This window comes from Pseudopipra pipra, chromosome W (assembly GCF_036250125.1).
Source record: "Pseudopipra pipra isolate bDixPip1 chromosome W, bDixPip1.hap1, whole genome shotgun sequence".
Classification (NCBI taxonomy): domain Eukaryota; kingdom Metazoa; phylum Chordata; class Aves; order Passeriformes; family Pipridae; genus Pseudopipra; species Pseudopipra pipra.
In genome coordinates, this window is record NC_087580.1 from 41,584,193 (window position 1) to 41,599,501 (window position 15,309).

The 15,309-nt window shown below is 53.1% G+C and overlaps 2 protein-coding genes and 1 pseudogene across 2 annotated transcripts in view; 2 read left to right on the forward strand and 1 right to left on the reverse strand.

The window, feature by feature from the left end:
• Positions 1-15,309, forward strand: part of LOC135405044 (zinc finger protein 883-like) — a 282,116-nt pseudogene that overhangs the window by 81,093 nt on the left and 185,714 nt on the right.
• Positions 1-15,309, reverse strand: part of LOC135404719 (zinc finger protein 271-like) — a 129,678-nt gene that overhangs the window by 12,644 nt on the left and 101,725 nt on the right. The gene's annotated exons all lie outside the window — the stretch shown is intronic.
• On the forward strand, positions 9,652-10,672 carry LOC135405424 (olfactory receptor 14J1-like). Its single transcript, XM_064640121.1, has one exon. It carries the CDS (start codon positions 9,652-9,654, stop codon positions 10,621-10,623), a length of 972 nt encoding a protein of 323 aa, XP_064496191.1. The 3' UTR covers positions 10,624-10,672.

Below are 15,309 nucleotides of genomic sequence, written 5' to 3' on the forward strand. Positions count from 1 at the left end.
TGAGTATTTCTGGCACTTGTCTTTATTCCGGACATGTATCCAAATGAACGGTTACAATCACAGCTCCTCTGTGACATCAGATCTTTCCTGTGACATCACATCCTCCCCATGATATCACACCTGCTCTGTGACATTACGTCCTTCCTGAGACATCACATCTTCCCTATGGCGTCACATCCATCATAAGACATCACATCTCCCTTGTGATATCAGATCATCCCTGTCATGTCATGTCCTCCCTTGTGACATCACAGCTCCCCTGTGACATAACATCCTCCCTGTGACATCACATCCGTCCTGTGACATCCACATCTCCCCTATGACATCATATCGGTCCTGTGACATCACATTTTTCGTGTGATATCACAGCTCCCCTGTGATGTCACATGCATCATATGACATCACATCTCTCATGTGATAACATATTATCCCTGTGACATCACATCCTCCCTTCTGACATCACACGTTCCTGTGACAACACACCTCCCTGTGACATCACATCTGTCCTATGATATCACATCCATCACATGATATCACATATATCCTGTGATATCATATCACTGTGATGTCACGTGCTCCCCTGTGACCTCACATCGTCCCTGTGACGTCACAGCTCCCTATGATAACACATCCACCCTGTGACATCACATTTCCCATATGACATCACATCCATCATATGATATCAAATAATCCCTGTGACAGAACATCCTCCCCTGTGACATCACATCTCCCCTATAACATCACACCTCCCCATGATATCACAGTTGCCCAGTGACATCATATCATCCCTGTGACGTCACATCTCTTCTGTGATATCATATCATCCCTGTGACATCCCGTGCTCGCCTGTGACATCAAATCCTCCCTGTGACATCACACCTCCCCTGTGACATCATATCCTTGTTGTGACATCAAGGCTCCTTTATGATGTCACATCCATCATATGACATCACATCTCTCCAGTGATATCAGGTCATCCCTCTGCCATCACACCTGCCCTGTGACAGCCCGTCCTCCCCATGACATCACATTGCCCCTGTGACATCACAGCTCCCCTATGACATCACATTTTTCTTTGACATCAAATCTCCCATATGGCATCATGTCCATCATATGACATCACATCTTTTCTGTGATATCATAGAATCCCTGTGAATGCACGTCCTCCCCATGACATCACATCCTTCCTGTGACATCACATCCTTCCTGTGACATCATGTCCTCCCTGTGACATCACACCTCCTCCTGACATCACATCCATCCTTGTGACATCACAACTATAATATGACATCACATCTCCCCTATGACATCACACCTCCCCTGTGACATCAAACCTCTACTGTGATATCATATCATGCCTGGGATGTCAGGTCCTCCCCTGTGACATCACATCCTCCCCGTGACATCACAGTTCCCCTATGACATCATAACCTTTCTATGACATCACATCTCCCCTATGATGTCACATCCTTCATATGATATCACATCTCTCTTGTGATATCCTATCATCCCTGTGACGTGACATGCTCCCCTGTGACATCACAGCTCTCCTATGATTTGACACCCATCATATGACATCACATTCTTCCTGAGACATCACATTTCCCAAATGACATTGCATCCTCCTCGTGACATCAGAGTTCCCCTGTGACATCACATCCTTTCTGTGACATCACATCTACCAATGTCACAACCATAATATGTCATCACATCTCCCCTGTGACATCACATCCAGTGACATCCAGATCCATCCCAAGGTTGGGGGGGTGTGTGAGAGAGGCAGAACCACAAATGCCTGCACAGCCCAGAGCAGTCAGTGTGGGGCTGTGCTTGCTGCTGCAGAGACCCCCAGGGAACAAACCCAGCGAGTAGTTTGGGGGGCTGTGTGTGTGTCCCTAAGGAGGACACTTGCCTTATTATTGCTTATTATTTGTAATATCTTACAGATCTATCATACAACACCTAAGGATGGATTCTATAGAATATGTGCCATATGTTTGGGTTGGGTCTGGCTGAGCTGCAGTTCAGTTCCCCACAGCAGCCCTCCCAGGGCTGGGTTGGCATTGGCAGCTGGAAGGGTGTTGAGAACACCCCAGTGTTTTGGCCACTGCTGAGCACAGCACCAACACTGGGACATTCCTTCCTTAGCTGAGGGCAAGAGCCTGGCAGGGGACCCAAGTAGGCCAGCTGAGCCCAACTGACCCAAGGGACATTGCAGACCATGGGAGGTCAGCTCAGCTCTAAAAGCTGAGGCCCGGAGCAGGAGGGGGGCATTCATTGTCTAATGGCTGCCTGCTGAGGAACCGTCCCGCGGACCCAAGCCCTGCTCCTCGGGAGTGGCCCACCATGGCTGCTCATGGGAAGCAGAGAACAAACCCTACTGTCTTTTGCTTTAAATAAACTGCCTTATCTCAACCGACCAGTTGTTTTTTTTTCCCACCTTACTCTTTCCCCTGTCCTGCTGGGAAGGGGAGTGATAGAGCAGCTGGGAGGGCATCTGATGTCCAGCCAAAGTCAACCCACCACACACCTCAACACTTCCAGAGACTCCACCACCTCCCTGGGCTACTTGTTCCAATGCCTGAACACTCTCTCAGTGGAAAAAGGTTTCTTTAATATCTAATATGAACCTTGCCCAAAGCAATTTAAAGCCATTTCCTCTCTTCCTGTCACTATATCCTTGGCAGACCAATCCCCACCCCACTAAAAACCTCCTTTCAGGTCACTGCAGAGAGCAATGAGGTCCCCCCTGAGCCTCCCCTTCTCCACACTCAACAAGCCCAGTTCCCTCAGCCGTCCCTCAGCAGACATGTTTTCCAGAGCCTTCCCCAGCTCCGTTCCCTTCTCTGCACACACTCCAGCCCCTCAAGGGCCTTTTTGCACTGAGGGGCCAGAACTGGACACAGCACTCCAGGTGGGGCCTCCCCAGTGCCCAGAACAGAGGGGCAATCAGTTCTCTGCTCCTGCTGGCCACACTCTTCTCCACAAAGGCCACGATGCCCTTGGCCTTCTTGCCCCCCTGGGCACACTCTGCCTCATATCCAGACGCTGTCAAGCAGCACCCCCAAGTCCCTTCCTGCTGAGCAGCTCTCCAGCCCCTCTGCCCCCAGCCTGGAGCATTCCAGGGGGTTGTTGGGACCCAAGGGCAGGCCCTGACACTTGGCCTTCTTGATCCATTCTGTCCAGATCCCTCTGCAGAGCCTTCCTGCCCTCCAGCACATCCACACTCAAACCCAACATGGTGTTGTCCACCACTTTCCTGAGCGGGCACTTGATCCCCTGGCCCAGGTCACCCAGAACAATGTGAAACAGGAGCAGTCCCAATCCTGAGCCCTTGGGAACCCCACGAGTGACCATGAACACCTGGATTTCCTTCCATTCCCCACCACTCCCTGGGCCATCAGACACTTTGTCACCCAGCAAACAGTTCCCCGGGCAAGCCACGAGCAGCCAGTTTGTGCAGGAGATGCTGGGGGAGATGGTGCCAAAGGCTTTCTGGAATTCCACAGAGACACATCCCCAGCCTTTCCCTCAGCTGCTGAGCGGGTCCTTTGTGAGAGAAGGGAATGAGGTTGGTCAGGCAGGACCTGCCTTTCCCAACCCCACGCTGGCTGGGCCTGATCCCCTGGTTGTCCTGCCCGTGCCATGGGAAGGCACTGAGGAGGATCTGCTGCATGGACTTCCCTGGTCCTGAGGTCAATGGGACAGGCCAGGAGTTCCCCAGATGCTCCTTTTGGCCCTTCCTGTGCATGGGCATCCCATGTGCTTGTTGCCAGTCAGCTGGGACTTGTGCAGTTGTGCAGCACTGCTGGGGAATGAGTGAGAGTGGCTTGGCCAGCTCTTTTTCCAGCTCCCTCAAGACTCTCGGCTGCATCCCATGTGGGCCCAGGCACTTGGGGGGGTCTCATTGGCAGAGTAGGTCACTGACCATTTCCTCCTGCATTGTGGGGGCTTCACTCAGCTCCCCATCACCAGCTTCCAGCCAAAGCCTGCCTGCCAGGTGTCCAAGGGGTCAGTTCTGCTGCCCCCTCCTTCCTTCCCCCACAATGGAAAACTCCCTCATTTTGGGTCCCTGTGCCCCAGACGGCTCCAACCACCACCTCACCCACCAGTCCCACAATCATGGAATGCTTTGGCTTGGGAGGGGCCTTAAAGAACATTTCAGCACCCTCAGAGTCAAGAATTCCTTCCTACTATCTCCTCCAACCCTTCCTTCTAGGCATGTGAAACCACTGCCCCTTGTCCTGTCACTCCAGGCCCTTGTCCAAAGTCTCTCTCCATCTTTCTGGTTGGCTCCCTTCAGGCACTGCAAGGCCACAATTAGATCACCCCGGAGCCTTCTCTTCTCCAGGCTGAACAACCCCAATTCTCTCAGCTTTTCCTCACAGCAGAGCTACTTCATCCCTCTGATCCCTTTCGTGGTCTCCTCTGGAATCGCTCCAACAGGTCCATGTCCTTCCTGTGCTGGAGCCCAGAGCTGGAGGCAGCTCTGCAGGGGTGACAACATTACAGCCATGTGTGTTCCAGCAAGGACACTGTGGAACCTCTTGGAGTAAAGGGGCCATTGTGACACTGTAGGGCCTTCTGGAGCCAAAGGAACTCTGAGACACTGTGGAACCTCATGGAACCAAGGGTTCATTGTGCCATGAAGGCCCTCTTGGAACTAAGGGAGCCCTGAGACATTTTGGGACCTCATAGAATCAAGGGGCCATTGTGACACTGAGGAACCTCGGGGACTCATGGAACCAAAGCAACCCTGGGACAATGTGGAAACACATGGAATTACTAGGCCACTGTGACACTGCAGGGCCTCATGGAACGAAAGGAACCCTGAGACTTTTCAGAACCTCATGGAATCAAGGGGCCACTGTGACACTGCAGAGTGTCATGGAGACAAAGAGACCCCGGGACACTGTGGACCTCAAGAAATCAAGAGCCCATATTGGCACTGTGGAACCTCATGGAATCAAGGGGCCATTGTCACACTGCAGGGTCCCATGGAAGCAAAGGAATCCCTGTGACATTGTGGAAACTCATGGAACCAACGGGCAATTGTGACACTGCAGGGCTCATGGAACCAAAGGATTCCTGGGACACTGTGGAATCTCATGGAACCAAGGGGACACTGTGATATGTCGGGCCTCATGGAACCAAAGGAGTCCTGAGACATTTTGCAAACTCATGGAATCAAAGGTCCATTATCACACTACAGAGCCTTATGAAGCCAAATGGACCCTGTGACTCTGTGGAACTCATGGAATCTAGTGGCCATTCCCACACTGTAAAACCTCATGGATACTCTCAGGTTCCCATTATTAAAAGACAGCTCTGCCCAAATTCAGCTGCAAAGGAGACCATGTGCCAAAGTCAGCAGTCCAGCTTTGATTTAACAGTAAATAGGAGGGAGAGAGAGAAAGAATAGAAAGAGAGAAAAGAAGGGGGTGATGGGAAGCCAGTGAGAGAGAGACAGAGATGAAGTAAATGTATCACACCATGATGGGAGCCCTGAGGCTCCCACAGGTCCTTCTTCACCCTGCTCTGCTCGGTGGAGGGTCCCCAAGTTGTGCTTCTGGGCTATCACTTTTATACAGTCCAAGCCCCGGGTATCCAGGGGGGTAGATGCTGTTCCCACAGCTTGGGCTGGCACATCTACAAGGACTTGCTTCCTTTCCCACAGCTTGCCATGGTGGGAGTTTTGCCCAGTGTGCTTCCAGTCTGCAGGTGGGAATCTTTGTCTGGATGGGTTCCCCAGACCTGCCTTACCAGCCCTGGCTTCCTGTTGGGGCTGTCTGCTCTTTCCCACAGTCTGCACAGTGCAATTCTGTCCTGGGGGCTACTTCCAAAGCTACACCTCCGTTTAGGCCTTGGAATTAAATGCCTTCCTGTTTGCCACCAGTGCTTATGGGTTGTGGTGCCTTATGGGATTTTCCTGCTTTGACAGTGTTTTGAGACAGTTCACTGTGCCCTTCAAGTCCTTCCATGTGCACACACAGAGCAGTCTCACCATTGTCTGGCCCTCCAAAGAACACAAGACCTGATGATTTGTAGCTCCCACTCCCATGGTTGGCACTTGGACCTCCCTCCATACCCAGAGCTCAGAGCTCCCTTGTCCCAGAAAGTTTAAAGAGATTGTGCCTCATTCTGACAAGACAACCCTTGGAAAAAAGTGTCCCTCTGTGTTTTCTGGGAGAAGAACACTCTATTGTCATCTTCCAAAACTTTGGAGAGGTCCCAGAGATCTCCCAGGAAGGAATTTGGGGCCTCAAGCACATGACCCGTATATAGAGGCTGAGGACTCAGGGGTCAGTGGTGTGAAGATTGAGGACAGTAGAGGAGTAGCCTGAGAGGTCTGGAAGGGGGGTGTCAGAGCTGGTGTAGCTTTTCTTCCTGTCAGAAAACAGCCTAAGAAAGAACTAGTGCCACCAAGGGCAGCTGGGGTGGCCTAGACTGGTGACAAGAAGAAGAAATTTCCCTCCAAGGTCAGTGTTGTGGTGCAATATGTCACAAAGAAGGAGTCTGGATGAGCCCAAGGCTTTGTGTGTGCAGGAAGAGCCAGGGAGGACGCAGAGATGTCAGTGCAGGAAGGTGCCAGCCAGGTGGGGCAGCCGGGGGGATGACGACAGCCTGCAGGGAAAGGGGCAGGGCATGGACACCGTAGGACAGCCTGGGCTGGAGAGGAGACAGGGATGGGGAGAAGCTGAAAGGCCCTGACAGAGCCACCTTCTGCAGGCCTTTGGCCAGGGCTGCTGTCTGTGCCCCTGATGCCAGGAGGAGGGGAGTGGCCCTTGCAGCCCTGGGGCCTCATGACTTCTTTGTCCCTGCTCAGCAGCCTGGCAGGTGCCACCCCATGGTCCTGCCCTTGGCATTGCACATCCCACATCCCAGTGCCCCGGGAAGAGCCCTGAGGAATGAGGCAGGGACAGGATCTGCCTTCCCAGGGGCTGGGGTTCAGGCCTTGGCCCTTTGGATTAAGAAAACAAGTCAAGGTTTATTCAACATCAGAGCCACCTTTGCCTTGCTTGTCCATCCTTGTCATCACTGTCTGCAGTTTTCTGCTCTAACTGGAACCTGGGGACAGGTTCTCAGTTGTGTCCATCAATGAGACTCATTAGCACGACAAGAAACTTAAGTGTTTCCATCTCACTTTGACTTCTTGAAAAGTTGTTTGAACTTACTCTCAGGGACTGAGTCTCATGTAAACAACATCAACATCCCCTGAGGGTCATGAAATGCCTGGGGCTGTTGCTGTGCTGCTGAGCTGGGCTGGGCTCCTGGCACACAGGGAGCTCCTGGCAAGCAAGAAGAGCTTCAAAGAGACAGCTCTGCTGGTGAGCAGCTCCTCTGCACAGCCCAGCAGGGCTGAGGGCACTGCCTGCAGCACCCAGGGCACAGGAGAGAAGGCAGAGAGATGAGAGGCAGCCTGGGCTGGGAGGTGACTGAGCTCTCACTACAGGAGAAACCTTCCCAGGATTTGAAGGAAGAATTCTCTGGTTGTAGGAAAGTTCAACTTCCCTTCCTGGAGGCATCTCCTAAATCTGGCACATCCCACAGCTCCGAGGATCTTTCAACAGGACTCTCCCAGTTGCTGCAGTGCAGAGGAAGTGGCCATATGGCAGAGCAGGGCAGGAGCTGCAGGCAGCAAGGGCAGAGAGGAGAAGGGAGCAGGAGGTTCAAGGGATCCTGGGGTGGGAGGACAGGGCAGAGCTGCTCAGGGCAGGAACCTTGCCAGCCCTTTGCCAGGGTCAGGCTCTGGCTGCAGAGCAGTGCAGGTGAGTTACTGCAAGTGCCTCTCCCAGCTGCCAAATGGCAGCAGTGGCAGGAGCTGTCAGGATGGCTCTGCTGGATTTGCTGGGGTGCAGCAGGAGAAGCTGCTGCAGAGCAGGACTTGCTGCTGCCCCATCAGAGGCCCAGGGCCAGAAGGTTCCCTGTGCCAGGGCTGGCTGTGGGGTGGGAAGGTGGGGGTGCAGCCAGGGGTGCCCAGGGCTGTGGTGCAGAGCAGGGTCCTGCCCCCAGGGCTCTGTGTGCTGGGGCAGGGACTCTGCTGCCTGCCAGGGTCAGCTCTCAGCCCGGCCAAGGAGCTGCCACGGCCCTGCAGGGAGAAGGGGTGGGTGGAAGGAGTGACCCCTCAGGGCAGGGCAGGGCTGGGCAGGGCCCTTCAGCTGCAGGCTCAGGGCTCCTCACAGCTTCAGCTCCACCTCCTGCCATTTCAGGGGCCCTTCTCAGGAAGCACATCCCCCCAGAACACCTCCCCCTTCCCAGCCACCACAGGCTGTCTGGGATCTGCTCTGCAGCCCCTGCCCAGGCTGAGCTGCCCCTGGGCACTGGGCTGGGGATGGCTCTGGCAGCACTGGCAGGGAGCTGAGCTGGGCACAGGGAGGGGCTGCTGGCAGGAACAGCTCCTCACCCAGAGGCAGGCAGGCAGGGAGAGGCAGCTGCTGCCACAAGGGCTGGGCAGGGGGATGTGGGCCCCTCCCTGCTGTCCCTGTGGCACAGACCCCTTCCCTGAGCAGCTCCTGCCTGGGCTCCTTTCCCAGCCTAAGCAGAGCCTGTGCCCTCAGGCCCACGGGGGCTGGGCTGTGCATTGCCCTGCAGCAGCCAGAGCCCAGGCAAGGACAAGGCCCTGATTTCCAGCTGTCTCTCTGTGTCCCTCCTCCCTTGGCAGCAGCCCTGTGGCATTTCACTGCTATCTCCTGCTGCCTGGGCTCTCCTTGTTCTCACCATTGGGTTTTCTGAGCCAGTGTGGGGGTTGGGGGTGGCAGATTCCTGTCCAGACACAACCCCTTTGGGTGCTGCTGTGGGGATGTGTCTGTGGGAGCCAAGTGCCCAAGTGCCCTCCAGGCACCTTCAGAGTATTCAGCTGTTTGTCTGGGTGTCCTGCAGGGCTGCAGGTGCCCTCCAGAAGGGCACAGCTCTGCCATAGGATCTCTGTACTGCACAGGACCCCCATGGAGAAAACTTCTCAGTGCTAAATCCATGGAAATGCTCTGGGCAGCCGTACTTGGGAGCTGCAGTGATCCCTCTGTGTGGCAGTCTGGGAGGATAGAGATGAGATCCTAATCAGGCATCCTGAGGAGAGGCAAGGATTCTCTCAATGTGCTCTTTGAACCAGGATTCCTCTGATCCCAGAAGTGCCTTGTTTCTTTTTGCAGAGAATTCCTAAGGGCCATCCCCTTTCAGCTCCACGCTGCCAGCCAGGGGCAGCTGTGAACAGGAAAGATGGCCAGCTCTTGTCTCTGCACCAAGAGACCACTCCTTTGCCTCTCAAGACTCACAAGATTTCACTTGGAGCACAGTGTCCCCCAAATCCCCTCCCTCTGTTCTGCCCTTGGGCAAACTGTGACCAGCAGTTCTGGAAACACTTTGATACATCGCAAGTGCATTTAATTGGAGCTCACCCTGTCCTCCAAGTTGCCTCTCACTGCACAGCAAGAAGGATTCCTCGGGAGCCCATTCCATGGTCCCTGCTCTCAGTGCCCCCTCCAGCCAGCAAAACCCAGAGCTCGGGGAGAGGGATGCAGAGAGATCTTCCTGAAAAGAGGCCCTGAATGTTGAATTGCTATGAGACATGCAAGATGTTTTGCTGATTGAGTCTGGCCTAATTCAGTTCTGCCTTTTTTCTCCTCAACAGAAAACAATAACCGGAGGCAGCAAATGTCCAACAGCAGCTCCATGCCCCAGTTCCTCCTCCTGGCAGTCGCAGACAGGAGGGAGCTGCAGCTCCTGCACTTCTGGCTCTTCCTGGCCATCTCCCTGGCTGCCCTCCTGGCCAACGGCCTCATCCTCAGCGCCGTAGCCTGTGACCACCACCTGCGCACCCCCAGGTACTTCTTCCTGCTCAACCTCTCCCTCACAGACCTGGGCTGCATCTGCACCACCGTCCCCAAAGCCATGCACAATTCCCTCTGGAACACCGGAACCATCACCTACACAGGATGTGCTGCACAGGTCTTTTTCTTTGCCTTCTTCATCTCAGCAGAGTTTTCCCTCCTCACCGTCATGGGCTACGACCGCTACGTTGCCATCTGCAAACCCCTGCACTACGGGACCCTCCTGGGCAGCAGAGCTTGTGCCCACATGGCAGCAGCTGCCTGGGCTGCTGGGTTTCTCAGTGCTTTGCTGCACACAGCCAATACATTTTCCCTGCCCCTGTGCCAGGGCAATGCCCTGGGCCAGTTCTTCTGTGAAATCCCACACATCCTCAAGCTCTCCTGCTCACACTCAGGCTCCCTCAGGGAACTTGGGCTTATTGTGTTTAGTGCCTGTCTAATATTTGGTGGTTTTGTTTTCTTTGTTTTCTCCTATGTGCAGATCTTCAGGGCTGTGCTGAGGATCCCCTCTCAGCAGGGACGGCACAAAGCCTTTTCCACCTGCCTCCCTCACCTGGCTGTGGTCTCCCTGTTTATCAGCACCTTATTCTTTGCCCACCTGAAGCCCCCCTCCATCTCCTCCCCCTCCCTAGATCTTATTGTGTCACTCATGTACTCAGTGGTGTCTCCAACACTGAACCCCCTCATCTACAGCCTCAGGAACCAGGAGCTCAAGGATGCTCTGAGGAAACTCATAACTGGGTGTTTTTCAGAAGCAATAAACTCTCCTTCTTCTGCATGTTATGTACCTCATTAAAGGCCAATCCTGTTATGGACTTCATTAAAGGCCCACCATATCTTCTCTGTTTTTTATTCTTGGTAGGGCTGTTATTTTTGTGAGAATTTGTTCACACCAAAAAATCTTTATATCTATAAAGATATAAATAAAGATATATATATCTCTTTATATAGCTATAAACACCATTTTCAATTCTGTGTTTGCCTTTCTAGCCTGGCCCACAGGCTGTACAAATTGGGAATTTTACTCACTGTCTGCTTAAACCAAATAAAGAACTTTGCATTGACTTCTTTGCCTGACATCTTTCCTCTCTGACTTCTCTGCAGCTGCAGGGTCGGTGCCTCTGTGCAGAGCTGGGCCAGAAAAGAGTCCCAGCAGAGCAGCACTGCCAGGGAGCAGCAGCCCTTCTCCTCCATGGCCTCCTCTCCCTTCCCTTCCACACTGTCCTGCAGAGCCCTGTGTTGTTGGAGGCCTCAGTGCTCTGGCAGTTGGTCCCAGTTCTGCTGCAGGACTGTCCAGGGACTGCAGGCAGGGACAGCCACGGGCACTGCTGGCACAGAGCTGACCTCTGCAGCAGCACTGCCATCCTGCAGGGGCATCTCCTCAGGCCAGGGCCTCAAAGCTTCCATCTGCTTTCCACTTTGCTCTCCAGGATGTGCCCAACACAACGCCCTGCAGAGGAAAACAGCAGTGACCAGCACAAGGGGGGGAGTGCTCAGGGTGGGGGCACCCAGCAGTGCCCTGGCACAGCCAGCGCCGCTCCCAGCACTGGCCTCTCACCCCAAGTCATTGGGCTTGTTCTTCCCTCCAAGGAGGGACATCAAATGACCAGCTCAGGAGTCCATGTTTGCACTGCATGGACAAGACATGCCCATGTGTCATGGCTTGGGGCTGGGGGGGTGGAAGGCTTAGACAAAGTTGATGGCAGAAGCCGTCTCGCTGAGCTACAAGGGGCAGAAAGGACCCCCTTGCTTTGCAAATTCCTTCTCAGAGAGGAGCCTGGCTGTGGCTGGATCCAATCTCAGACTCAGATTTTCATTTCAATTGAAGGAATTATAGAGGTGTGATGCAATCACTTTGTCCTGCAAGTTTTAGTGATGGCAAATCAGAAATATTTCCATAAAAACAATGATTTATTATGACAAATGAATAAAAAATTGATCAGAAAAGTGAACAGATGAAAGACCTTAAACAGAATTATTTACTTCAAATTATAAAAGCCAAAAACCCTTAGTAGTATAGTGTAAGATAAGACAGTGGAGTCTATCAAAGTCATTCTATTAAAGCAATTGGATCAAAGCCAGCAAAAAGAAACAATCCTGAAGCAGAGATTGGGGTAACTTGTCACACAACGACAGGGGGTAATGCTTTTTCTTCCACCCAACCGCTGAGGAATGACCATGAAGAGCTGTCCCTGCTTCATGGCAGAAGCTCCACACACGTCAAGGAAGTCTGTGGAAGAATCTGCCACAGGACAGTTGGACTGGGCTTTTATAGTTATCAAGGAATTGACTGCCAGACATATTTGCAGGCCAGGGAGCAGCTTATCTGTCAAATCTTGCTTCAGAAAGCAGGATGTGTGTTTGAAGTTTCATGAAGCATTTTGGGTTTAGCATAATTCAACATTAAAAACAGCACCTTGACACCAGCAGTAACTCACCACAGTGTGCATTGTTTGCATTCTCTGACCATTGTTTAGGTATTGTCAGAGCAGAGCATCCTGCCAGAAATGGGCCCTTGATTCCATGAGGTTGCAAAAACTCTGAGAGCTCCTTTGGTTCCATGAGGCCCTGCAGTGTCACAATGGCTCCTTGATTCCAGGATGTTCCAAAATATCCCAGGGTTCCCTTGGCTCCAAGAGGCTCCCCAGTGTCCCACCGGCCCCTGGATTCCAGGAGGTCCTGCAGTGTCCCAGTGGCCACTCGGTTCCATGAGCCACAGCGGCTGCCGCCGGCGTCTGTGCCCGGAGCCGCCGCTCCCACGGGGCTGCCGCACTCACCGCCGGGGTTGCCGCTCGCGCAGCCTCCGCTCTGCCCCGGCTGCACCGGGACCCGGCACCGCCTCGGGCCTGCGCTGCCGCCTCAGCGGCCACAGGGACACAGGGATGGGGGACCTTTGCTCTGCCACTGATGGGGCCTGCCTTTGTTCTGCTTGGCTCTGGGCTTTAGGAAAATTGCTGTTCATTTTCATGCTCCACTGGAACACCTCCTGAATTCCAAAGGTTTCCTAATCCAGGGGAGGGGTTTCTATGGCATCGGAGGTGCTGCCCCTCAGGACACATTGTCAATAAACCATCCAGCTGATTGGGATGGGTGTGAGAGCTGGGGAACACAGGATAAGGAGTCATCCCCTGAAAACCTTGGAACATTCCCTACCTGAATCGTAACCCAAATGGAACAGGTTGGATACAATTCCCAAATAGTTTGCGAACTCCAGTCATTCCTGACACCAGGATGGAAATTCAGCAGATCACTAAAGCCAGTCACCTTGGGAGCCCACAACCAGCAGTGCTCAGGGAGGCCCTGGCAGCTCCCCAGCACCTCCTTCTCAGTGGGACACCTCTGGCAGCCTCTCCCAGCTCGGGAACCCTCCAGTTTCCAACACTCCAAAGACCGGCGCTGATGCCCAGGACAATTCTGATCCCCCTCAACAAACACTCCTCCAGCTGGGACCCTTGTCTGCTGGAAAACACAAAGGGATTTGGGGGAGTGTTTCCCTGACAACAAGGAGAATTTGGGAGGGGGACCTTTCCACACCCAGCTCTTGATGTGTCCAAACATCTCTGCCTGGGTGTGGGTGTGAATTGACTGTGGTGGGAATGTTGTTCTTGGGAATCTATAATTCAGTCACTGTTAAATTTATAGCACATGCTATTGAATCACCTGATAACTGTTAAACTGCGCAATGATTAAATGCTACTAATCTCCTTTGCTCCCTTATCTTTGGATCAAAATCCTTTGCTCTTGACCGTCTTCCATCCCAAGGCTCTGTGTAAATCATTCCTATTCATCAAAAAATATATATTTTTCATGACTTCCACTTTAAAATCTTCCTGCTTAGCTAAACTACAAAATAACTCTAATTAGTTGTTGATATCTTGAAGACAATTAAAGAAAGAAAAATAATTTGTTTTTCAATGTTTTAATGGGTCCCACAGCGTGTTTGGAGTTGCATCAGCTGTCAGTCCAAGATGGGTCATGTCAGAACTGGTGAGGTTGGGGGGTGAGGAGCAAGGTTGATCATCCAGGGTCAGTGTGGATCTCCTGAGGAGACACTCAGCATCAAGATCACTTGGAGAACACCTCTATCACCTCTTCTCAGAACTAAAAAATATCCATAATTAAATTAAAACAAAAAAAGTACAAATTTGAAGACTTGTTTTGAAATTGCTTTGAAGACAATTAAAGGAAGATAAAGAGATCCTGAGGGATTTCTGGAATTTAATGAGCCCCACAGTGTGTTTGCAGCCCAGCCCATGGTCCTGAGGTACTGAGAGAAGATTGAAGCAGCTGCAGAAGAAGTCAGAAGCCAAACTGCAAGTGCCTTGAAGCATTGCTGGGCCCCACTGAGGGCAGGCACTGCCAAAGCCTCCCCAGGGACTCCTTGGAGCAGCTCCTTGGAGGCCAGGAGTGCAGGCAGACAAAGGCTCTGGGCAGGCCCCTGCAATGCTGAGCAAAGCCTGCCTTGGTTTTGTGGAGCACAAAGGCCAAGGCCTGAGCCCCAGGCCCTGGCCCAGCAGATCCTGTCCCTCCCGGCTGGCTCAGGGCTGTTTGGGGGGCACTGGGATGGGAGGGGGAGGAACAACAAAGGCCAAAACTGGGCAACCCCTGCCAGGCTCCTGAGGGAGGGGCGAGGCAGAAACCAAGTGCAGAACCTGCCAGGCAAGTTGGTTGTGGTGGCCTGAGTGGCAGAGGCAGCTGCCAGAGGCAAGGGGACAAAGGCCTGGGTGCCTTTGGGCCTTGCAGCCCTGCCAGAGCCCTTGGCCATCTCTCCTGCAGGCTGTCCTGCCCTGGCCCTGCTGCTGCTCTGGCTTTGCAGGCTGCACACACCCCTCCTGCTTTCCCACCCCCCTCCCAGCAGCATTTCTAGACTCTCCCTGATGTCTCTGCACCAGCTCTGGCTGTTGCCATGTGCACTTGGCCTTCTGAACTTGGATCCTGAGCCCCTGTGCCACAGGACATCCCTCCCAGAGCCCAGGCCCTTCTCCTGCGGGTCACTGCAGAGCTGAGCAGATCCAGGTCACCTCCCATTCCTCTGCCAAGCCCCTGGGCCTGCTCTGGGCCCTGTAGGTCCTTGCCCTGCTCCCAAGGGCTGTGGGGGTGCTTAATGGTCAGGGCTTGGGGTTTAGAGCTCAGGGTTGGGATTAGGCAGAACTTTGGGAGTTTTGTGGTTCTGCTGGCAGTGTCTGGTTCATGATTAGTGTTTTGGGCTGGGTTAGGATTAAAGTTTGGCTTTTCATACCAACAATGCAGGTTTGGGATTGGGGTGGGCATTGGAGTACAAAAAAGAGTCTGGAGTTCTGGGTTTGGGCTTTGCCTTTGAGGTCAAGTTGAGGTTGGGATTAGAGCAGTGGATTCCTTTCATTGGGAGGGGCAGCACTTTTGGATTGGGGCTTGAGGTTAGAAATAGCGTAAAAGTCCATCAGGAGTGTTTGCACAGTCAGTGTTTCAGCACCCCGAGCCTTAACTGAACCTGTTTTTACCT